The 25,752-nt window shown below is 38.0% G+C and overlaps 1 protein-coding gene across 1 annotated transcript; it reads left to right on the forward strand.

The window, feature by feature from the left end:
- Positions 1–7,071: 7,071 nt before the first annotated feature.
- LOC125036246 lies at positions 7,072–9,611 on the forward strand. Its single transcript, XM_047628721.1, has 3 exons — positions 7,072–7,095; positions 8,224–8,283; positions 8,458–9,611. Exons 2-3 carry the CDS (start codon positions 8,278–8,280, stop codon positions 9,466–9,468), a joined length of 1,017 nt encoding a protein of 338 aa, XP_047484677.1. The 5' UTR covers positions 7,072–7,095; positions 8,224–8,277; the 3' UTR covers positions 9,469–9,611.
- Positions 9,612–25,752: the final 16,141 nt, after the last annotated feature.

Consider the following 25,752-nt stretch of genomic DNA (forward strand, 5'->3'; position numbering starts at 1 on the left):
TACTGTTGCCTTGCAAAAGGACACTTTAGAAATTCCTGGATGATCTGTATAGGTTACAGGTACTCTAATTGAATCAAGAGAAAGATAAGTCTGTCCTGGCTGATGTGAATGAACCAAGCTGAATTCAAATCTACGCAGTACATCAATGCCAATTAATAAGGAACCCGGAAAATTACAACTTTCATCAACTACAACTAATCTGTGTGTCAGGCTAAGTCCTGGGGCAAAAGAAATCTCAAAATCCCTTTCTTCCAAAACATCAAGAAAGTCACCAGAAGCACTAATAAGTGACCTGGCTCCTTTAGAACGTGAAATAATGCTTAGAGACTTCAATGCCGAGACCTTCAACAAGGATGCAGAAGATCCAGTGTCAATGAATGCAAGCAATTCCTGACCATTGATACAAATTTTTATCAAAGGTCGACCCACTAAATTCTTATCAGACACCAAACATAAATCCATCTCCCTTTTGCATTTAGCCAACAGATTACAGGGAGTTTTAACACTGCTGGCCTTTCTGAAAGGGCACAGCATTCTGAACACATGTAGATTGTTCCTTTTTATGCGGCTGCTGTAATCCAGGACATCGAGATCTTAGATGACCTGGCTGTAAACATAGCCAACAAACATTAGACAGAGGCTTACCTCTGCAATCTTTTGTGAGGTGTCCTTTGGAGCGGTGGAAAGCGCAGTACGGCTCACTATGAGCAGTTGCTAGACTCGAACTGACAGACGACACACCCAAGAATAGTCTTCTTTCCCTCAAATCAATGCATTATTCTGACAGTGCCAGATACGTTCTGTATTCGTGACGAGTTGTGTCAAAGGACCATCTTCACCTGAAACAACCAAGGCTCGTAATCGTACTAGTAAACCTTGAAGAAAAAGTCTTTTCACAGTTAGTGTTACATCCCCAATTTCATTAGGAAAATCCCTTGCACCCGAAAGAACTGCTGCTTCAAGTTCAATATGAAAATCTTTAGGCGACTGTCCTTGCTTAAGTCTAATAGATTCTATCCTTCTAAAGGAATCCCCTGAACTTCTTACACTACCAAATTTGTCCCTTAAAGCCAGTCTAAATTCATTCCAAGTAGTAAATTGTGCAAACTGACCACTATTAACAATAGTTTCAGCATGACCTTGACAATGTATTTTTGCAACTTTAATCCTGGTTTCATCATGTCCCTCTAAAATTACAATTTCAATCTTACGAATCCATTGTTCAAAGTCATCCTGTCGTTTCATGGGATCATGGAGTGAACATTTTGCTTCAAATATTGGTATTTGTTGCTTGGCAATTTTAAAACTTACCGGCCTCACGTTACTACCATTATTATACTCATTAATACCGGAAGTTACACTAGACCTTGGTGCTGCAAGAGGGGTTGGTTTCACAGAGGAAGGATTAGGACACGAGGATTGAGGAAACTGGGTACAAGATGTTGGTATAGGTTCATGGTTAACTGGGGTTTCTGGTTCGAAGACTAGTTTAGATAATGGTGTAAGTATAGGTCTATCGTCATAGATCTTAGCATTTGCACGTGCTGCACTATCATTGCAAGAAACTGGCACGGACAATTGTTCATTACTAGAGGTCTGAATATTCATACCTTGTAACAAAACCACTAGTTGGCTACTAAGTATTGCATACATGCTTTCAATCTTATCTAGTTTAGATGAGAGAACAAGATTATCCTTGATCATTTTATTTTGTTGACTTAGTACACTCGCAAGTACTGTAGAAGGAATATTTCCTTGAGGCCGATTCACATTTCCTTCGTTATCATCGGGAGGAGTTAATGGACCAACAGCATGAGCTGGTGCTTTAGATTTTGGTCTAACTGAAGGATCTCTTAATCCACGAGGAAGAGCATAAGCTTGCTCATGGTCTGCTATTAAATGTGGATTTGGGGAAGTTAGATCAGAAAAATTACGTTCATTTAACATTTTGAGATACACAATTCCAAGGAGTCTTCAATAATTAACAATATACCTAATACTTTGCCTAACACGTCTGTGCTTTTCTAAAAGAAAATCAAACCAAAATGAATACTGGTAATAAGTGGTAATTACTCGATATATATAAATTTGTTACAAAAAATAATGATAATAAATCTTTACTCACCAGGGTTCAGTGTTGGTATGGTTTATCTTACACACAGCGACAAATTCTTGCAATCTTCGCTGTATGTCACGAACACAAAGAACAGGCAAAAACTGCAAGCATCAGCATCAACAAATATAGGACAGGCTGAAATGCGATCTGTCATTAGAATAAACAAAATGTGAGGGCAGCGGTATAGCGTACACTGAGAATTTGGAGAAAAGAAAAAACAGATCAGTCCTATGTACATTTACCGGGCTGAGTAAAGCTCACTTCCTGGCCAGACATCCATTCCAAAATAAAATCATGTATACAATCAATTATTCCCTGGGCTTAAACGCCGATACAGCTAAGGACATCTGTAGCGACTGATGAATATGAATAAAATTAAATTACCCGCAATATGAAGTACAAAAAAGCGAAGATCAAGAAATCAAGTTTACGTAATACACAAAAGTGGTTTATGCACTTTATATTACGTTACTACGATATTTATATTATCCGAATAGAAAAAACATTAATTCATCAACAGACTAAACTTACAGTAAGCAAATCTTAATTTCTTAAAATCCGTTTCCAAACATGTGAAAAGCACATAAAAAATATCTGAAATAAACATTAATAAACGCAAAGGCTGGTTTCGATTATACACAATATAATTTGCAAAATAGAATTGTACATAAATATCCCGAGCTACCTACCAATGTAAGCGTTGGCTTTTACACAGCCCTCAAGCCGAGCAATTCTTATAATTTAGGTAGCGTGTAAGAATTGAATAAATACTCAATGGACAGAAAAATACACATTTATTAAATTAAACAAAATGATATAAACAAAAACAAAAACAAAAACGAGCATCAGTAATAAAAATAAGGAACAACAACAGCCAGATACTTATGAATGGTGTGTACAGGTCACGAGCTCTCAGCCAACTACTTGAGAAGCTCAACAATTACTCTGACGTAAATTTAGCGCGGGAAGGTAGAAGTCCTGGCCGATGGTCTTCCAAGACGATGGGTTGTTTGCTGGTTTGTAGCTCCTTTAAGATGCGACGCAGGTTAAGGCGAAAATAGGGTTGAAAGTCCCGTGGAAAAAGACGTATGGCTGCCTCACTACAGGCCCACTTCGGAGCAAGAGGGCGAAACCTGAAAGAAACTCACGGTGAGAAATGCCTCAGACGTGCAGGGATGAAATCCAAGTTCCTATAAGACTTACATTATGGCTGTTTTGAGTTTGCACTCAGCCCTGGCTTCTGAGCTGCACACATCGCACAGGAACTAGATTGGGCATGCCACTTCCTGACTGGCCTAAAGCAGGCACACTTCATGAACTTCCGAGTCATGACTGATTGGCAGTGGACGCCCCACGGCTCACCTTGGGGGACCATTTTTAAGCTCCCTTAGTCCACTATTTCCTATCGCCTCCCTAGCTTACTATTAGGAGCCTGTCATTAGCAGCCAGAAATCAGACCACCCTTGGACCTCCACTAATGGAGTCAGCCTTCTCCCCCTTGGGATGCTAACCACATCACATCTAAAGGATCCACTCAGGAACAGCCCACAGCCTACTCGAATTCTTGTGAAATAAGAATAGTTCCAGTACTAATTTACATATCCACACTTCCATACTTCTCTCAATAATTTGTAGACCTTACTGTGTATAGTATTTACATCTGCAGAGATAAGTGGTTAGCGATATCAACTACTTCCTAAAGGTCATATTAACGTATTGACAATGAGTAGATTATGGGTTTTTAAATCCATATATTATTATTGCCAGAGCTAATACATGAATGGCTTGTGCACATGGGGTATTCATTCAGAGAACAGGTTCTGGTTTTTATGTTGTTTTTTTCTACATAAATGTTATATATATATGATATATATGATATATACATATGAACCGCGTTCATGTTGACATATGTTTAAAAGGTATGAATGAGAATGAATATCTTCACAATACAAGAGATGTATTTGACCGGTTTCGACTTTTTCTGAGGAAGACAAAGTCGAAACCGGTCAAATACATATCTTGTATTGTAAAGATATTCATTCTCATTCATACCTTTTATACATATATACATATATATAAACATATATATCCCTACCTACACACACACACACACACACACATCTATATATATACAAATATATATATATGTATATATATATTATATATATATGAATATATGTGTGTATACAATAAACATTGATATATATATAAAGACAAATATACATATATTTACATATATATATATATATATATATATATATTTATGTATATATATGTGTGTGTGTGGGAGTGTAAATATATATATACATGTATATACATGTATCTACATATATTATATAAATACATATATATGTGTATATATACAATATATATAATGTATAAAAACATATGTATATATATCTATATGCATATGTATATATATACTATATATATATTCATATATTAATAAGTAAATAAAATACATATACATACATATCCATATATACATATGTATACGTATACATATAAGTGTACATATATAATATATATACATATACGCACACGTATGTATATATACATATATATATGCATATGTATGTAAATATATATATGCATATATGTACTGTATATATATGGGCAATCAGCAAATACAGATATATATATACATATATATGTATATATATACAAATGGACCAAAAGAAAATACAGTTTTATATATATATAAACATATATGTGTATATATATACATATACAGTGTATATATATATATATATATATATATATATATATATATATACATATCCCCTATATATGCATGTGTGTATGCATATATATGCAAATATACATATGTATATATATATATATATATATATATATATATACAAATGGACCGTCAGGAAATACAGTTACATTTATATATATACATATATATATATACACACAGACACAGGAACTGCATATGTATATAAATACATATGTAGTGTGTATATATATACATATACATTATATATGTACATATATGTATATATATACTGTATATATGGATAATCAGCGAATAAAGTTATATATAGATATCTATATATTCATATATTTATATGGAACATCAGCAAATAGTTATTTATATATATATACATATATATATACATATATATATACATAAATATATATATACCGTATATATATACATATACAGTATATATATGTACATACATATATATAAATATATATATATATATATATATATATATATGCGTGTGTGTGGGGGGGGGTATATGTGTGTGTGTGGGGTGTGTATATATGTATATATGTACATATATTTCTGTATATACAGAGAAATGTATGTACCTATGCGTGTGTGTGTGTGTTATTTGTTTGTTTGTGTTCATATGTGCATTTGTGTGTGTGTTTATTTGTGTGTGTAGTCGGTTGTGCGTATATGTGTGTTTGTGTGCTTTGTGTGCATTTGCCTGTATTTAGATTTTTTCCGCTTGTATGTTTGTGGCAGTACACGCACAGTTAAGTCTCTGACGTCACTCACTTTATACGCAGTACTGAAAACCTCAGCTGTGGCAACATTCGAAATTCCTTTGCTTTAAGTTCATTACATTTTATAGCAGACTTGATTCTAAATTTGAATTCTTATTCGTGTCATATTAAGCAATGTAATAGTTAAGCAAGAAAAAACTTTTTTTTTATAACTAGTTGGAACCTCAGACATCGTTGCCTGACGCGTTCACGTAGAAACATTTTACGTTTAGTAGGTGACTATTCAACTACTGTATAATCACAACCAGAGGGATAAACAATGTTACAAAACAATATATTAAAGTCAGTTCGGTTTACCACCACCTGATTTAGCTGAAAAAAGTGAAGATGCTCCTAGCTAATCATAGAGAGGAAATGGCGGTTGAGTTAGCCAATCAGGGCGCGAGAACGCAAACACGTTTATCACAGGAGGAGAAGTGTGCGCTGAATGTGGCAGACGCACCGATACTTCCTTGAAGCATCGTGTTTTCTTTCCTGCTCTTTAAGGTAATTTGTTGGTTTTTCGTAATCATGTTAGAAGAATATACTTTATACCCATACTTGTGAACACCGAGGTGTACTTCCACATTTCTTCTAAGAAGTAGAGTGTTAGTAAAAGCAAGAATGCGTTTTTGCTGATGTGAAGTGTACCATGGAGAGTCGACGAGAGACTGGTTTACTTTCCTGACTGAGAATGTAGTAAGGGTTCGAAAATGATTTAGATGACTATATTACACGCATGTTCATGAGTAACACCGATAGAAAGGTAAAATGAAACGTGTGTTGCAGCTCGCAGATTCTGTAAATCTGAGACTTAAAGGTGGTGGGCATGCCTCCGGGCTAGTACAGTGGTGACGTCCGAGGGGTCGGCTGCTCGCGCCCCGCCCAGGCACAAGAAGTTGCAATTGTCGCTGGAGTTTACTGCTGTGGCTGGGCACCACTTCGGGTAAAGACCAAGCTCAGCCGTTAACGAGTCGACATTAGTCGCCACAGGCCGGGCTCCCCGCATGGGCACATCCGGGCGAGCTCAGCTTCGCATATCGGACTTATCCTTATCCTGGTGGCCATTTTGGTTGATTACAAACTGCCTCCAACCCTCATTGCAGGTACTTGTATTGCCAAACAACGCCTCGCGGATACGTAATGATAGCCTGAAAGAACTATACTGCGGATTAAAGCTTTAAAATAACATTCTTGAAATAATATCAGAAATAGTTTAAATTTTCTATATATCTATCTATATAATTATATATATATATATGTGTGTGTAATTTATGTTTACACACATATATGTATATGTATATATATATTATATAAATACTTATGTAGATTGATTATTTACTATCTTTCAAAGTTAGGTGTACCTTAAGCTAACCATTGTAACATTTATATTCACAGGTCTGTCATAGAACTGATGGAAGTGAAAGGCTGCAATCACTGATTTGCGAAGCATTTTTCGTGTAGAAGAAAAAAAGGTTCTTGTCCTGTAATTTGACATGTGTCATCTCTTATATATAATATATATATGTATATATATATATATATACATACATACATACATATATGTTGTGTGTGTGTGTGTGCACAAATGTATGTATGCATTTATATTTATATATTTATACATATATACTTATATATATATATATATATATATATATATATATATATATATATATATATATATATATATATATATAGTATGTGTGGGTCTCTGCTGCAGGGTCACGCTTAAGACTGCTTGATCATCTTTTAATTCCATTAAATTTCTCCTGTCTGACTTAGATTTGGACACTGGGTATCTTACACAAGATTGTAACCGATAATTCACATCCCCTCTGTGAAATGTTACCAACCTGCAGCAGTTACTAGAAGTTTTATAACCCTCAATTGAGTGATATTTGATGCAAGTCGACCGTCTACTTCTTAGTTTTCTTGATACTTTTTTACTGCTATTTGTAGATTGCCTTCAGAGACTAACTACTCCTTCTCTTGGTAAATTTGAAAGATCAGCTAATACATATGCATATATGCATATGCATATATTATTTTTTATTTTTCTTATATATATATGCATATAAATATATGTCTGTGTGTGTGTATATATATATATATATATATATACATATATATATTATATATATATTGCATATGTGTTTTTGTTTTGTTTTTGTGTATATATATATATATATATATGCATATGTGTGTCTCTGTGTGTGTGTGTTTGTGTGTGTGTGTAAAGAAGCATATGTTTATATATATATTTATATATGTATAAACATGTATGTATATGTATACATATATGTATATATGTATATATACATACATACATTTATATACATATATACTTGCTTATATATAAATATTTACATATAAATACATTTATATATATGGCTGTGTGCGTTCATGCGTGTGCGTGACGGTGAGGGACAACTAATATTTTGTAGTTCTCTTCAGTGATGATCATCTTCTAAATAATATATATATACATATATAATTTATTAACATGGTTTGTGAACTATTTATCCTAAAATGTTTTTATTTTTTAACGACTATGCCTCTTCATATCCATTCGTGAGTTATTGATCAGCTTCTTTCATTTGCAGACGAACTCCCATCAAAGTAAAACGCCCAGCAAAGAAAAACACCAGCAAGGGAAAATGGAGGTAAGTTGTTCTGGCTCGTCTTACGATTGTCGCCTTTGTGGTTAGATATAGATCTATAGAAATATGTAACTGCGTAGGTATATGGAACTACATATAAACATAAATATATAACTTAGTCCTAAATGTTTCCTTCACAAGCGCATGATATAGGTCCACTTGGTGATCTATTTCCAGAATGATCACTTATACGATGTATCTTATGGACGTGGCCAACTGCAGTCTGCAAGTTGCATGAAGCTTTCCATCCCGGTGACTGATCGAGAACTAGAAATGAGGTGCTTAGATCCTACTACTTTAGAACCGGTAAGCCCTCAGCAAAAGTCACACCCTCAAAGCCCGTTACAATATATGCCTCTACAGGAAGCTGCACATGGATCCGACCAACAACATTTAACAAATAACCAGGCTCCTCTTCTTGTTCTTCAAAATAATCCTGGCTGCTACGGCGCTGGAGCAGAGCTGGTTGAGAGTGCTACTGATTTCACAGCTAATCCATCGGATCAGGATATGGATTTTTACAGTGAAATGAAGTATTCGAAGTCTAATCACAGCTTTGATGAATTCCGTATTCAGCAGCCAGCAACTCAACCCAAAGGTCTAGTAGACAATATCGCTGACGTGTCTGCATTGCCTGAGTTTCAAACCTCTGCTCAGCAGACTAAAGATAATGATGTAGAACAGCCAATAATTATATTTGGACCGACTGTGGAGTATGTAACATATGAAGGTAATATTTTTTGGGTTATTCCTCCAGCCTCTGCTCAGCAGACTAATAATAATGAAGCACGCAACGAATTAAGCCAACACTTTACAAGTGGTATGGGTGAAACAGACGCCCAGGTACACCCTTCTACAGTTTCTGAAATAGGTGGTACCTCAAATTTGGAAGATAATCCTTTATGGGTTAAGCTTAAGAAACCTGGCGAAGGTCTTAAGCAATTTTTACGTAAGAACTGGTCTGAAATGTTACGTCACTTGCCAATTCCTCGCCCAAAGAACAGAGGTCGTACATACAAATGGCAGGAAGAGGAACCTGAGGATCCAGCGAAAATAAAGAAATGGCTCAATGCTATCAAGCAGAAGTATTGGCGTGTTATGCAGGTCAAGGCCAAGCTCCCTACCACAGAAACGGAAGGCTTATCATGGCAGCAAACATTTATAGCCATTTGTGAACAAACCCGTTAATTAACTTCTGCCAGAACAAGCCGTAATGATCTTGTAAGTTGATGGACACTGAAACGACAAAAAGAGTTGAAGGCTTTACAACCCAGTTCTGTTACAGATCCTTTTGATGGAGTCCTCATCCAACAAACATAACATAGACAAAAGAGTAGAAAAGACCTGTTTGGGATTCCGACTAATTACTCTTAAATGCCCTTGTTAATTAGGTCATTTGGCGCTGCCACCACCTGGTTAGTACGTTCAGGAACAATACATGTATCGAAAAGAGGAGACATCTAGGAGAGTGTAATAAGATCAAAAGGAAAGTGGATGTGTAGGTGTCAGAAAAGGAAGAAATGACCGAATTCACAAGGGCTTCCGTCTGTAAGCGTGGTTAACTCATTCGCCCCGGAATTATGTTCTGTCCCCTGTAGTTCTTGGTGAATTTTGTTACTGGTGGCTCCGCATGTGCTCAGCCGGCAAGGAGTCTTTTCTTCTTCTTTCTTTCTTTGTTGGATTTCTTGGCTATCAACCAGCGGCTTGTGGCCAAGGTTATTAAGCCAATGGATCCTATTTATTCTATCAATCTATATAAGGTCATAAAGTTTTGTCTCTCTTAGAAAAGTGATTACTTTACTTATTATTTTTTCTTCGTCTGATAGTATGTTTATTAGTGTAAATTCTTTATTTTTTATTCTCATATAGTTCTTAAGTGGTTGTCTGTTGTTTGCAAAATTTGGGCATACTATTATTAGGTGGTTTATTGTCATGTTGGTGTGACAGATTTGGCATTGCGGAGGGTAATTTTTTTCAATGTAGGGAGTGAGGTGGGTAATTCTTGAGGCGTTGACCCTGAGTCGGGCCAACACCACCTCCTCCCTTCTTTCTTTTCTGTGGGCTGTGGTCCACAGTTCTATATTTGGTTTTATTTTATTTGTGAGTTGGAGGTTGGTCCACTCACTTTGCCACAGGAGATGTATTTTTGCTTTTATAAGAGACACAAAACACCTGAGATCTGTACGAACTATGGTAGTGTCCAGATCGCCAGTTGACCCGGCTAGTTTGTCAGCCTGTTCATTACCATGGATACCAGAGTGACCTGGTACCCATATTAGCTTGATCGATTTGTTGGCACCATGTAACTTACGAACGATATTACCCAGCAATTCATTTTTAGTGGTATCTAAGGATTTAATAGCTTTAAGTGAACTTAGTGAATCTGAAAAAATAACTATTCTATCGTGGGTCGTCGATAGTGCAAAATCAATAGCTTTATCAATGGCAAAAAGTTCCGCAAGAAAAATCGATGTATGATTCGGCAGTCTAAACTTTAGTTCACATTCAGTCGACCATACACCCGCACCTACACACTCATCTGTCTTGGAGCCGTCGGTATATATATGAAAAAAAGATAGATGTTTAATAAGGATCTCTCTGAACCTCTGGTGTACCTCACCCTCCGGCGCCATGGCCTTGGCTGATGGAAGCCAGGCTTCCATGATAGAAAAATTGGGGGTTTCCCATGGCGCTATATTTGACTGAACCAGGGTATCGATGGTAGAGAGATCTATACCGACTTTCTCGACGAGGTCGTGGAGTCTCGTGGCAAAGGGCCTAATGCCTCCATTGCCATTAGGGTGGCTCGGGTCTCGAGCCACCTTTGCGGCATAGGTCAGTGCTAACTGGCCGCGTCTGAGTCGGAGGGGAGGTACTCCTGACTCCACCTCAAGACGCTCGATTCGAGTACATTTTAGGGCTCCAAGACACACACGCAAACAAGCATTCTGCACAGCATCCAATCCTTTCAAACTTGTTTTCGATGCCGAACCATACACGATTGACCCATAGTCTACTTTAGACCTAATCAGGGCTTTATATACCATTAGCAAAGACTGTCTATCAGCTCCCCATTTATTACCAGAAATGCACTTTAATAAATTTAGTGCTTTTTGACATTTATTTTTTAACTGACCAATGTGGTCTTTCCAATTGAGTCTACTATCAAAAAGTAGCCCAAGAAATCTTGCAGAATTTTGAATAGGTATTGGGTGGTTGTCTAGAGTTAGCCTGATGTTCGGCTTCCTCCTATGTGAAAAAATTACCCCAATACTCTTTCTAATGGAAAACTTAAAACCCCACTGGAGGCCCCAGTTCTGAATCATATCCAGTGCCAATTGGATGCGATTTGCTGAGAATTCTGCATTATTGCTGGAATGCCATAATGCACAATCATCAGCGTACAGTGAGTATTTAAGATTCCGAGGAGGAGCTGGTAAGATGTCATTGATCATACATAGAAATAATGTAGGTGACAAGACACTTCCTTGTGGGACCCCGTTTGCCTGGACAAAAATGTCCGAAAAAGTGACATTGTCAGAAAACAATTTGACAGAAAACGTTCTATCAGAAATGAAGTTTTGAATAAAACAAGGCAAGTTTCCACGTAATCCGAAAGCATAAAGTTTTCTGAGTAGGCCATATCGCCATGTCATGTCGTAGGCTTTTTCTATATCTAAAAATACTGAAATCAAAATATCTTTTTTGGCAATTGCCTCTTGAATATGACTGTCCAGCTTTACTAGTTGATCGAGAGTTTGGCGTCCCTTTCGGAAACCGCACTGCTCGTCAACTAGTAAATTACTGGAATTTAAAAAATGCAATAGCCTACTGTTAACAATTCGTTCCATGACCTTGCATAAGCAACTTGTCAACGCAATTGGGCGGTAGGAGATGGCAAATCTGGGATTACCCCCTCCTTTCAATATGGGAATGATGTGGGCGAAGTGCCATGAGTTTGGAAAAGTGTGGCTTTTCCAAATTTCATTGTACACTTCTAGCAACTTAATCATGTCATCATGATTAAGATGCTTTATCATCTCATATCGAATCTCATCGGGGCCTGGGGATGTTCCTCTACAGGCTTCTAGGGCTCAGACAAGCTCATCTATTGTTAGATCTTTATTGTAATCAAGTTCATCTCCTGTGGCAAAGTGAATTGGTTGCAGCTCAGCCGCTTCCTTGATAGGCAGGAATGCGTGATGATAGTTTGCTGAGCTGCTTGTATGAGAGAACTGCCTGGCGAGTGCATTAGCAATGTCTCTAGGTGAATCCAGATTGTTACCCTCTTCTATGATGTTGTTAATTTTGAATGATGTTTTTTTCTTATTTATTTTAATTGATAGTGGACCAAACCTCTGATATTTTGGTATTGCTATTTATTGTAGAGACAAAGCTCCGCCAGGAGTCTCTTTTTGCTTGTCTTATTACTCTACGAGCCCTAGCTCTTGCTTGTTTGTAATTGCAAAAGTTCTCATTAGTGATGTTATTTTGGAAAAGCCTGTAGGCCTTATTGCGTCGGCACAGCGCCCTGCGGCAATCTGGTGTCCACCATGGAACTCTATGCTTAACGCTATCTGTCGAAGTTTTAGGAATAGATAGCAAAGCTGCTTCTATAATCGAATTCTGAATATTGTTTACTTTATCATCAATGGTTTCTCCAACAAGTTCGAGCTTGACGCTCCTTGTGAAGGCGACCCAGTCTGCTTTTTTTACGTTAAATTTAGGCGCTGAAGGCGTTCTCACTGTGTCGCATGAATATTTAATCAAGATAGGAAGATGATCGCTTCCCAACGAGTCGTCAATGGTGTGCCACAGGCACTTGGCTGCTACTGATGATGAGACCAGTGATATGTCTATAAAGCTCAAATTCCCGGTATTATCGTCCACCCGCGTGGGACTACCATCATTCAGAAGGACTAAATCAGAATCGTTAATCAGCTTAACTACTTGCTCACCTCTACCATCCACCCGTAGGGAACCCCATAACGTATGATGAGCATTAAAATCACCTAAAATTACTTTATTTTGTGGCAGACGTTCCTGAAGAGCAAAAAGCTCATCATAGATTATCACTTTATCAGGCGGACAGTAAACTGAACATATAGCCAGATACGTGCAATTAATTTTTACTTTGCATGCGACAAACTCCAAAGTAGAATCAATAGTCACTTCTGTAAAAGGGAGGCTTTGGTGGATGTACATGGCGACTCCGCCTCCACCCCTACCCTCACGATCCTTCCGACATAAATGGTAGTTCCTGAGCGATACGACCTCGTCAGAGACGAGGTTTGTTAAATGAGTTTCTTGGAGAACTATAATATCGGGAGCATAGGACGAGGCTAATAATTTAAGGTCATTTACTTTAGATCTAATACTTCGACAGTTCCATTGTATAATGGTTGACGCGATGATTACGTTTTATGGGGTTTGGAAGTGCCTTGTCCACCTGTTTTTATTTTCTTTTTATGGGAGGGAGGCGCCTCCTCTCCCTCGCTTCCCGGGGACCTCTCACGGGATGGTTTGGAGACAGAAGCCTCCATGTCCTGCACCTCCTGGCGAGGGAGACGACTGACAGACTGCGACCTGCTTCTCTCTCGAGAAACCGATCGTGAGCCAGACGAAGTCCTCACAGGAGTAGCCCGGACGGGGAGGTGCGCTCCGGACTGTGATTCGGTATCATCCTCCTTATGTTGTTTAGGCTGGGTTGATGCAGCCATTTGATCGACCAATTTTGTCAGTTGATAAACTTTAATATTTAATTCTTTAACGGTTTGTTTGAGTTCGGCAATTTCCTTATCTTTGGCTGCAAGCTGTTGACTGACATCACTTGTACTAGGGGTGTTGCTAGTTACCGCTGCAGCATAGGAAGTATTGGGTTTGTGTGTCAAACTTTCCACTTTCCTCTTAGCTTCAGTATAACTAACTTCATGCTTTCTCATATATGCCAATGTTTCAGTCTCCTTCTTCAGGATGCTGCACTCGGCAGATCCTGAATGATGGGGACCTTCACAGTTAGCACATTTAGAAATTTTGCTAGTACATGTGATGGTGTCATGAGCTTCAGCACATTTACGGCAAGTGAATTTAGAAGAATCTTTGTCAATACATCTTAATGAGGTGTGTCCGAATTTTTGGCATCTGTTACAATGCATTGGCTTTTGGACATAAGGTCTTACTTGTACACGTTCATAACCGACGTTGACATATTCAGGGATTTTATTCAAGGCAAAAGTCAAAAAACACAGTCCAGTTTTCGTTCGCACATTCCCGTCCTTCTTGGTCATACAATGAACGTCCACTACGTCTTGGTCCTTCATGCTCTCAAGAATTTCACTTTCATCCATCGTCCTCAAATCCCTGTGAAAGATTACTCCCTTACAGGTATTTGGGCCAATAGGAATAGTTACTCTTACTCGAAGATCATGAATTTGCGTCAGCTTAAGTAAATCCTTAATCTGGGAGTTGTATTGTACTTTTACAAGGAGGCTTCCATCTCGCAATTTTTTGACAAAATCAAAATCGCCGTCCACTTGACCATCAAGGACCTTTTTGATGATAAAGGGGTTTACGTTCATAAGCGACTGATTTTCATTCACGCATTTTACATTCGCGAACCTTGCATTCTGGGTGGGGATTTTGAAAATTGGTCGTCTCGTCTTGTCATTAGTGGGGGTACCATTGTTCGTAGTCAGAGAGTGGTCATTAGTCGCCCCTCCTCCTTTAGGAGGAGAAGGGGTAGCCGGGGAGTCATTCATTCTGGGTATCGGACCAGGTCCGACCCCTCTGCTCAAAGTCGTAGTCCTGAAGGGACAAAAACCTCTTAACTGTTGTTATCAACCTAACTGCAATAGCTAAGAGAGTAGATCAGTATTTCGTCCTCTACCCCCTCAGTGGAAGCCTGGTTGCGTTCTCCAGTACCACAGAGGGATCGAGTTATGTGTGGGACACTTCCTTACCGCCGAACTTGCCTAGGCGAAGGACGGTAATTCAATGCCCACCCCCCAAGCGAATACGGGAGTTCCGAGGAACTCCGGTAGGCTCAGGAAAGTCACATTATAAGGGAAAAGATTTCAGGACCAAAGAAAAAGTGCGCCCAAATGACGCCCCAGACTACTGGGCCTCCCTACCCAGGGGTCAAAGCCACAAAGGCTACCCTGGTGTAGAAGAGAGCTGCGGGTCTGGGGTGGGGTGCTGACTACTACTACTGTAGCCTCGTGTCACCTGCAAAGCAAGAGCACTGAAGGTGCTGGCAAAGCACAACAAATGTTCTGCAATTTACAGGATTTTACTTTACTCCAATTTACGTTAAGAAAAACTCAGAAACAATAATGTCAGGCGAGACGAGAGGCCCCGGGCTCCAGGGTAGCTCAAGTGGCGCAAGACTTATTACTTATTGTTGCTGCGTTTAAACAAGGTGTTGTCTCATCAAGAGTTCGAACACGAGTCCGCAAGGAGTCTATCAGTAGGCCCTAGTTACCGATCCTGATTTCCCCATTCCTTGAATTGGCGGGAAAATTAATATCATTGCTATCGATACTGTTATTATTGTTAATGATGTTATGATTATTAATTTGTCATTAAGATATTTTAGATGACGAAATTATACAATTTTTTTTTTTTTAAGTGAAAGGAAAGGGTAAACAGGTGATATAGGTAGTTTCTAATAACTGGCTATTTGGTGATTAAAAACTTGTAGAGCCATCTATGTGTAAATACAATAAACGTGCATTACAGTGGGCATGGGGCGAATGGGTTAATTCCGGGGGAGTGCGTGTCAGCCTCAGGGGCTGAAGGAGAGTTGTTAGTTGCTTGCCACAGGTAGCCAAGTTCTGGTTTCATTGGTCTAATAAAAGGTTTTAATTAAAAATGGAGGAATTTCATTCAGGAAGCTTAAAAATACACTTATTGATAAAACAAGAAAATAAATAAATTAAAATACAAATGTAAAAATTCCTTAAGAGAAACCATAAAAGTCATTGTGTATGTCTGGAAGATCACTAAATCCAGAAGTGGAATAATAATAATTTAGATTATTTCAATGGTTATCCATGGTGCGAAAGGCTTTGCTTAAGAATTACCTCATGTGTAAATTTTAAAAGGCGTGGTTACACTGCCCATCGATTCATCAAATCCAATCATTTTGAGTGGGATTTGCCCATCGATGGGTTTATTCCACTGTTTTTTTGTCCACTCGTCCGAAGCGATGGGCACCCCATCGTCTGTCGATGGACCAGTGGAAAAATCATATTCGTTGAGAGTCTATAGTATACCTGGTATTAGTCTAATTATATATTTCATGCAGTATTATTATTATATATATAAGTAATCTATAGTTAATAATCTTAATTGTAAATTATCATAGATATACTTATATGGATTATTATTTTTTTAAAATCAAACAAAAACAATGCAATATATCTTGTATCCTCATTTGACCGACGAACATAAACAACCGCGCACCTTTTTCGAAGAGGAAGAACGTCTTTGCGTCATAAGAATGTGGAATTCGGAGGCAATTACCTCTCTTCTAGAGAAAGTGAGTCAAGAAGATGTCCTTTGGAATATAAAGTATCCATATTATCTTTTCGTAGTTCTTTTCGTAGTTTAACCAAAACGAATGGGTGGATGGGCTCCAACCCACTGATTATCATTGGATTCCAACGAAATCTATGGGCAGTCTAACCGTAGCTATTAACGAACGACCGGGTTACCATCCACTGGCAGCGAGGGATTTCATAGTGGGTCAGGAAGATTGCTAGCCGAGAACGCTACCACTGCACCAGTCAGGGGGAATCAACGACATGGGCCAAGACTGTTTAATAGTGTACAAAGTGTTAGAAACTCAACTCAGAGATATGTGGGTGGAATGTATAAAGGAAAATCAAACGGTTGAATTCAGTACTAGATGAATCGCCAGCTAGTGGTAGGGAAAGAATTAGATTCCCTCATTCAGTTCCTAGCTGAGAGATGGGCGGCCCCCCAGAACGGCCCTAACATAAGCCACTCGTTGGACTCTTGCTCAAACTTACACCAAGTAATAAAGTCTTATCCCACATCAATGAAGTTGACTGCAATAATTTCATCAATCAATAACCTATAACAAAGGCATGGCCAAATTAACTTCCACATATCGATATTCAAATTTGGTCAGATTTGTACGCTAGAAACATCTAAAAAATATTGTAGAAACTACGACAACCCCTACGCAAGCTCCAAGAAGGTTTAAGGGCCAAACGTGTAAAGCAGGAATGTCAAACTCTGAATTTTCATTTCCGTTCCCATCTTGAGACCCAACAAAGGTATATACGTGGTTCCTTAACAATCCTTTACTAAAAACTGCCTGAAATCACGTGCCTATACATAAAGTTTATTTTGTTTAATTAATTTTATATGGTGACATAAGCATGAGTATGACATCCCTGTTACAATGGGCCGCACCAATATGTAAGTTGTAGGGGCAAGAATTGTTTCCAATTTATTTTTGGCCTCCTGACCCTTATATGTTAATATATATTTGTATGACACTTATTTGATTATATAAATAACACTTGTATACTTATATAAGTATGTACTAAAAACAATAAAGGAAATATAACTTTAATGAAGAAACTTATTTTGCCCTTAACATATTTACTAATCATCCACACAGCAAAACTGGTTTGGTTAAGACTGATCGTGATGAACTGCCAAGTATGGATGTGAGAGTGTGCATGTGTGAGAGAGACTGTGTGTGTGTGAGTTTTTTTTACGATTACCTCTCTCTCTTTCTGTGTGTGTGTGTGTGTGTGTGTGTGTCTCTCTCTCTTCCTCTCTCTCCTTCTCTCCCTCTCTCCCCCCCCCCCCCTTCTCTCATCTCTCCTCTCTCTCTCTCTCTCCCTCCCTCCCTTCCTCCGTCTCTTCTCTCTCTCCTCTCTCTCTCTTCTCTCTCTCTCTCCCTCCCTCCCTCCCCTCCCTCGTTCTCTCTCTCATCTCTCTACCCTCTACTTCTCTCTCTCATCATCTCTCTCTCTCCTCTCTTCTCTCTCTCTTCTCTTCCCTCCTCTCCTCCTTCTCTCTCTCTCTCACTCTTTGTCTCCTCTCTCCCCTCATCTCTCTCTCTCTCTCTCTCCTCTCTCCCTCTCTCTCTCTCCTCTCTCTCTCTCTCTTATAGTAAATGGATAAGTGGCCATCTACTATGTTAGTCTGGTGTCTTATCTCTTTGGGAGTGACTGTGTGGGCGTGAGTGCCCACAGTATGGCTGGGTGATGGAGGCTGAAGTTGGAGTTCTACGGGGAGCCGTAGGCTCCCCAGTCGGCGAGGACTGGGCAGTCCTTGTGTGCTGCTGCTATGCTCTTGGTCTGCTGGAGGATCAGTGAATGGTGATCTCGCTAGCGGCCTGTGCGGCTTAAGTAGGCGAGCGCTGTGTAAGCGCGCAGGGAACGAGGGAGCCCGCTGTCCAATGAGCGCGGACAAGGCGGCGGACCTGGGCATGCCCAACCTGGGAGGTACGCTGAGCTTCAGGTTGCGGGTCATGCAACTACAGGTACTACTCCCCTCCAGAGAGTGAGCTAAGCGAAGGAGCGATATACCGGAACGTGTCACTCCATTTGTCGGGTCATTCCGGAGGTCACCAGTATAGTAAATGGGTAAGGGGTCATCTACTATGTTAGTCTGGTGTCTTATATATATATATATGTATGTATATATAAATATATATATATGGATGTATGTATATATATAAATATATATATATACGTATATATGTTCAATATATACATATATATATATATATATATATATATATATATATGTGTGTGTGTGTGTGTGCATGTAAGTATTTATGTATATACATACACACGTACACACACTTTCACACACACACATATATGTGTGTGAGTACCTGTGTATGTATTTATTTCTAGGTATATACATAAATACTTACATGCACACATATATGTGTGTGTCTATTTATATGCATGTATGTATGAATGTATGTGGTGCACATATATATGTAAGTAGATGTATGTATGTATATATAAAAAGAGTGTGTTTGTATGTATATAAACATAGATACACATAGATACTATATAAACACATGTTTGTGCATATGTATATATGCATACACATGTGTATATATACATATATATACTCATGTATGTATGTATATGTAAGAGAAGTAAGAGAGTGTGAGCGTTTATATATCTAAATACAGACACAAATACACAAACACATGTATATGTATATATTCATATATATTGGGGGGTTGTGTGTGTGTGTGTGTGTGTGTGTGTGTGTGTGTGTGTGTGTGTGTGTGTGTGTGTCTGTGTAAATGAATACATAGATTTACATGCACACTAACACAATGAGAAAACATCTATGTATTCGCTATAGCCCTACTGCGGTTTTGCGTTCAGTTTATGTTCTATAATGAAGAATATGTAGCATTTCCGTTTACTGAATCAGTGTTTGGTGAAAATAAAAATAAACAATCACTTCATTAGTTTGATTACCCGCTACTAGATGGTGCAGCTACGACATGCATTTACAAAGGTTGCAGAGATTTAAATTAGCTGCCATACATTAGTAAAACATGAAGCGAGTTCATGTTTCAAGAAATCTGCAGTGATGATTGATACTCGTGTTGAAGGAAGGGGGGAAAGCCGCCCCACCTCCATAAGTGTTGCCATTTCAATAAACAAACAATTCCAGGAAATCGCATTTGAATTATATCCCACTTTAAAGTCACGATAACTACTCCAACATATTTTGTTTTCACTTAGTTGAAGAAAACGAAACATTTAATGGTTTAAGTAGTTTTCCAAACTAAATATCTATAGACTTATTGTTTATTCATATTCTATCACTCACAGTCTTTGTTAAAGCAACCTAAGGTTTTCACCTCAACATAAAAGTACTATTTGCGATGTGTTAGCGTTGTGATTGCCAGATGTACAAAAGTGGACCCCAGCAAGTGTACTGAATGCAATTCCAGAACTGTACATGTGTGTCTGTGTGCATTTGTGTGTATGTATATATGTGTGTATGTGTATGTGTGTGTGTGTGTGTGTGTGTGTGTGTGTGTGTGTGTGTGTGTATGTGTATGTGTGCATATGTATATATACATATATACAATGTTTTTGACGCGTAGAAATGAAAGAAAGGAAATATAAAATAAAATGAAAGCAAATCAAAACGGCCTTTAATTTACTTAGATCTAAAGTCGATATGGCAGGCGTGTCTGATGCAGAATGTCACGCAATGCTCCCAGCCAATCACAGTGAGGACACGTCATCCAGTCAACGCACAGTGAGGACACGTCATCCAGCCAATCACAGTGAGGACACGTCATCCAGTCAACGCACAGTGAGGACACGTCATCCAGCCAATTACAGTGAGGACACGTCATCCAGTCAACGCACAGTGAGGACACGTCATCCAGCCAATCACAATGAGGACACGTCATCCAGCCAATCACAGTGTGGACACGTCATCCAGTCAACGCACAGTGAGGACACGTCATCCAGCCAATCACAATGAGGACACGTCATCCAGCCAATCACAGTGTGGACACGTCATCCAGTCAACGCACAGTGAGGACACGTCATCCAGCCAATCACAATGAGGACACGTCATCCAGCCAATCACAGTGAGGACACGTCATCCAGTCAACGCACAGTGAGGACACGTCATCCAGCCAATCACAATGAGGACACGTCATCCAGTCAACGCTCAGGGAGTCAGACATGTAGGCGACATGTGCTTCATTACTCATTTACCTCCCGTCAAAAGGCACAACAGTCGCCTGTTTCCGCGCAGATGCAAGTTCTTTTTAAAGGTATTTCGTCAAGTTTTCAAGTTATTTTTAAGATCGCCATTTATTCATGTATTCAAGAACACCGTGATACAAACTGATATTTTCCCTGATTATATTTCCCAAGGTAGAAACGGGGAGGAAGTTTATAGCACGATACTACGAAATCACAAAATGTCATAGATTTCCTCTTTATTACCGTTCTATATCGGATAATTAACTATGGTTAGCCCGTACACAAAGTTTGACTTATGCGAGATATGTTTTGTTATTGTTCCTGTTATGAAGAAAATCTAAGAATATAAGAAATATGACAATGCTATGTTCATCTCTCTGTGCTTTCTTGCGCCCCCCTTTAAGTGTGTGTAATAAGTGTGTAATCTAATAGGCAGTTAGTTTATGAATACGTGAATCGTTTAGTCAGCAGTGTGAATACAGCTATACGACTGACAAAAAGTCGACAGAAGTTGTAGGTGCAGTGAATTACACGCAAATCTGCAGATATGTGTTTATGTACTTTTTTTCTCTCTCTTTCCCTGATAATATTTAATAATAATGATTAATATAAAAGTGCGATACATTACAAATTATTCTGAAAAGATCTTTGAAGTGCCCAGTATGAAGTGTCTCCCCCCCCCCCCCCCCCGATTCTGAATGGGTACTTCCGCCCCGCATATTTGGTTACCTTAGCTAAATCTTCCTTTTATGTAGTAGCCATGTAGTTCTCAATATCAAAGTTAAACGATATTTGGTTTGAATTTGATATTCAGCGAAACCCGGTGTTAGTATGTTCATCATTCAAAATTATTTTACACCTTTATCTATTCCTAAACCAGATTTTTGGTTAAATACAATGGGGGTATTCATATATTCATACATATATATATATATTTGAATACATATAAGTATATATGTATTTCAATTTATATGTATATATGTGTATGTTTGAATATATAAACATATTTATTTATATAGATATTTCAAAATACACACACATATACATATATATGTGAATATACATATATAATATACATATATATATTTGAATATACGTAAATATATGTATACACATATATATTTATATACATACACAATATACATATGTATGTATATATATGCATATACATATATGTGGCATCAAAAAACTATTGTAAATGTTATTAAGAACGACCGTGTGATACGAAGTTACGGGTCGTTTCAAAAGGCGATGAAGAAATTCTCTTACCGTGCGAGCGGGCGTGCGTGCGCGAATCATCTGGCAGGCGGCAGTGAGGAGTGACTGGCATTTAATCGTCTTTCTTGAGAGGTGATCATATCCCTGAAAAATAGGATAGTTATTACTATTTAACAACAAAGGTGGCTGGAGTTGCTGTGTCGATGTAGGACATGAGCAGATAGCTTTGAATATTTTCAAGAGTTCATGCAATGGACTTGATCGGGGAGTTTTGAGAAACCAGGGTTTCCTTATGAGGTGGGGGGGGGGGTGGAAACAGGTGTCTGAGGAATAGAGGAAGAGGTAGGTGGAGTGTATGGGAGAAGAAGGGGTGGAACATTTAGACTCTGCTGCGGGTACTGCGAGGAGGGAGATGGGATGGTGTTGGGGCAGCGGTAGAGACTGAAGTGCCTGAAATTGGAATGGCAAAATAATTTGACTGGGGGAGGGAGGCAGTAGAAGGGGGAATGTAAGGTGGAGGAGGAATAGGTATAGGGGAGGGTGTAGGAACATCTTTGCAGTGAGGGGGAGGGGCAGAGTAAGAAACATTATTGGAGTAGGACAAATACCTCGTCTGCGTGCTTCCCTCTAAATCTGAGAGTTGCCACCTCAGACTCAAACTTGTAGATGGGGCAGCCCCTATAAATACGTCATGGGGCCGTGTACATAACTGTGCAGAGCAGTTTGGTCGATTATGGCAACGTTGGGCACATAGAGGGCATCGGGCTGTGGAACGGCAGTGTTTGGCAGGGTGTCCTAGACGCTAACAATTCTGACACTGACGGGGGTGAGGTTGATATGGTCGGACAGGGAGAGAATCTCCCCCAATGTAAACATTAAAGGGGAGGTCATGTCTACGGAAAGTAATCTTGGCAATGTTGGATGGGGTCTGACGACGGCCTCTAGGGGTAACGGTGTAACACTGTACTGATGCTGCAAGTATTGAGGGTGGTATGAAGTTCGGCAAGAGTGGGTTTGCCAGTGAAATCTGTCAGGGCTGATAATACTTTAGCTTGGGTTTCGGGTGTGACTGTAACGAGACGGGAACGAAACGGGAAAGTTTGCCTAATTGTTTTTGGAGACATTGCTGGGAGAGGAGAGTGTTATCGGAGTAAGGAGTTGTCTGGGCATAGAGTAAGGTGTTTGTAGAGGTGGGGGTAGCAGAAGGACGGGACGTGTGTAAGAGGGAGTAGTGTTGCGAGAGGTAGTACTACGGAGAGGTAGACAATAAGGCTTGTCTAACCTGTACCCCTTGAGGGGTACAGATGTGTGTGTGTGTTTGTATATACATTTATGATTTATGATTATGAGACAAAATACGAAATGAGCTGTAAATTAATAAGCAGTTTGTCCTTCACCATTTTCTTCCTAAAGTAGGTGTAAGCGCTCCTTGAGTCCTCTAGCCTGTGGTTTTGTTCCTCGGGCAGAGCATATTACCCGCCGAGACCCCGGGCACTGGCGAAGGTGCAGCGGGTGGATGGGGCTTCAGGCAGGTAATACACGTATGATTCAAGGTTGGAATACCAATATGCTGAGAAGAAGCCCTCACTAGAATGAAGTCATTGGCCAGGACCTTCACCTCGTAGAAGACGCCGTTAACCAGAAAAAGGCAACAGGAAACCTCTCAGGTCATCATTACTCACTTCATGTATGAAATATCACGTAATATTAAGAAGAGCGGCGGGGAGACGTTTTTTTTCTCACTGTAGCGACGTCCTCCACTCCGTTTAGTTTACTTTCACCCTGCGTGTATATATACAAGTATGGATATATCTGTATATGTATACATGCCTTTATATATACATACATATATATATATATATATATATATATATGCATTAATATATATATATATATATATATATATGTGTGTGTGTGCATTAATATATATATATATATATATATATATTCATTAATATATATATATATGCATAAATATATATATATATATGCATTAATATATATATATATATATATATATATATACATATACATATATGCATTAATATATATATATATATATATATATATATATATTTGCATTAATATGTTTATATATATATATATATATTAGTATAAATGTGTGTATATATATATAAATATATATATATATATATATATATATGCATTAATATATATATATATATATATATATATGAATTAGTATAAATGTGTGTGTGTGTATATATATATATATATATATATATATATATATATATATACATGTATGTGAATATATATAAATATATATATGTATATATATATATATATACATGTATGTGAATATATATAAATATATATATACATGTATGTATCTATATAAATATATACATATGTGTGTGTATGTGCGTCTGTGTGTGTTTGTATACGTGTGTATGTAAATATGTACAAATATATTTATATTGATACATATAAATTTATATGCATAAATATATTTACTGTATGTATATATATATATATATATATATATATATATATATATGTGTGTGTGTGTGTATGTGTGTGCTTTTGTGTGTATCTGTGTGTGTGTGTGTGTGTGTGTGTGTGTGTGTGTGTGTGTGTGTGTGTGTGTGTGTGTGTGTGTGTGTGTGTGTGTGTGTGTGTGTGTGTGTGTCGTATCACTAGAGTCAGTATCACTGAGAAATCAATTCCAACTGGACCCAAAAGACGTGGCAACTCCGTATCTATAACACAGCACTTGCACATGACAGCAGTTTCCAGTGAGCAACATTTACTTTTATTAAATATGAGTAATGTAGTTTATTATTATTTTTCCTTATAATGTCGATATCGATATTATATCGTTAACCTGTGTTTCCTTCTACACTTATTTGAATATTTCGATCATGGGCGAGAGCAATTATTATGTAACGTTAATTCAGTAAATTCATATAGCAAGAAGTTCTAGATAGAGGAAATTCCAACTTACAGGATGATGAATGCAAGTATTGATATATATATATATATATATATATATATATATATATATATACATATATATATGCATATATATCGTATAAAAGAACGATTAAATAAAGTAGAATAGGATTACATTGATCATATGTGAGCATATTTGTATGCTTAGCTAGTGACGTGTCGGTTCGCCCAACTGTTAGATTTTCTGTTTGTTCATGTGGGACGCTGGGTAGTCGGTGAAATGTATATTTTATACCCTGATCGACATATATATGTGTGTGTGGGTGTGTATGTATGAATGCATGAATGGTAAAACTCTACGATGTATATGTATATGTATATATACATATGTATATACATTCATATGCATTCATTGATTTAGAAATTCGAAGCCGAAGTCAGATACTGAGGTATATATATGAAAGATGGAATAATGCAATACCGCATTGATATAGGTGTATAACAATCCTCCCTGACCTGGCCTCGAACCTAGTTCAGGGAGGATTGTTATACACTTATATCAATGCGGTATTGCATTATTCCATCTTTC

This window comes from Penaeus chinensis, chromosome 20 (genome assembly GCF_019202785.1).
Source record: "Penaeus chinensis breed Huanghai No. 1 chromosome 20, ASM1920278v2, whole genome shotgun sequence".
Lineage (NCBI taxonomy): Eukaryota > Metazoa > Arthropoda > Malacostraca > Decapoda > Penaeidae > Penaeus > Penaeus chinensis.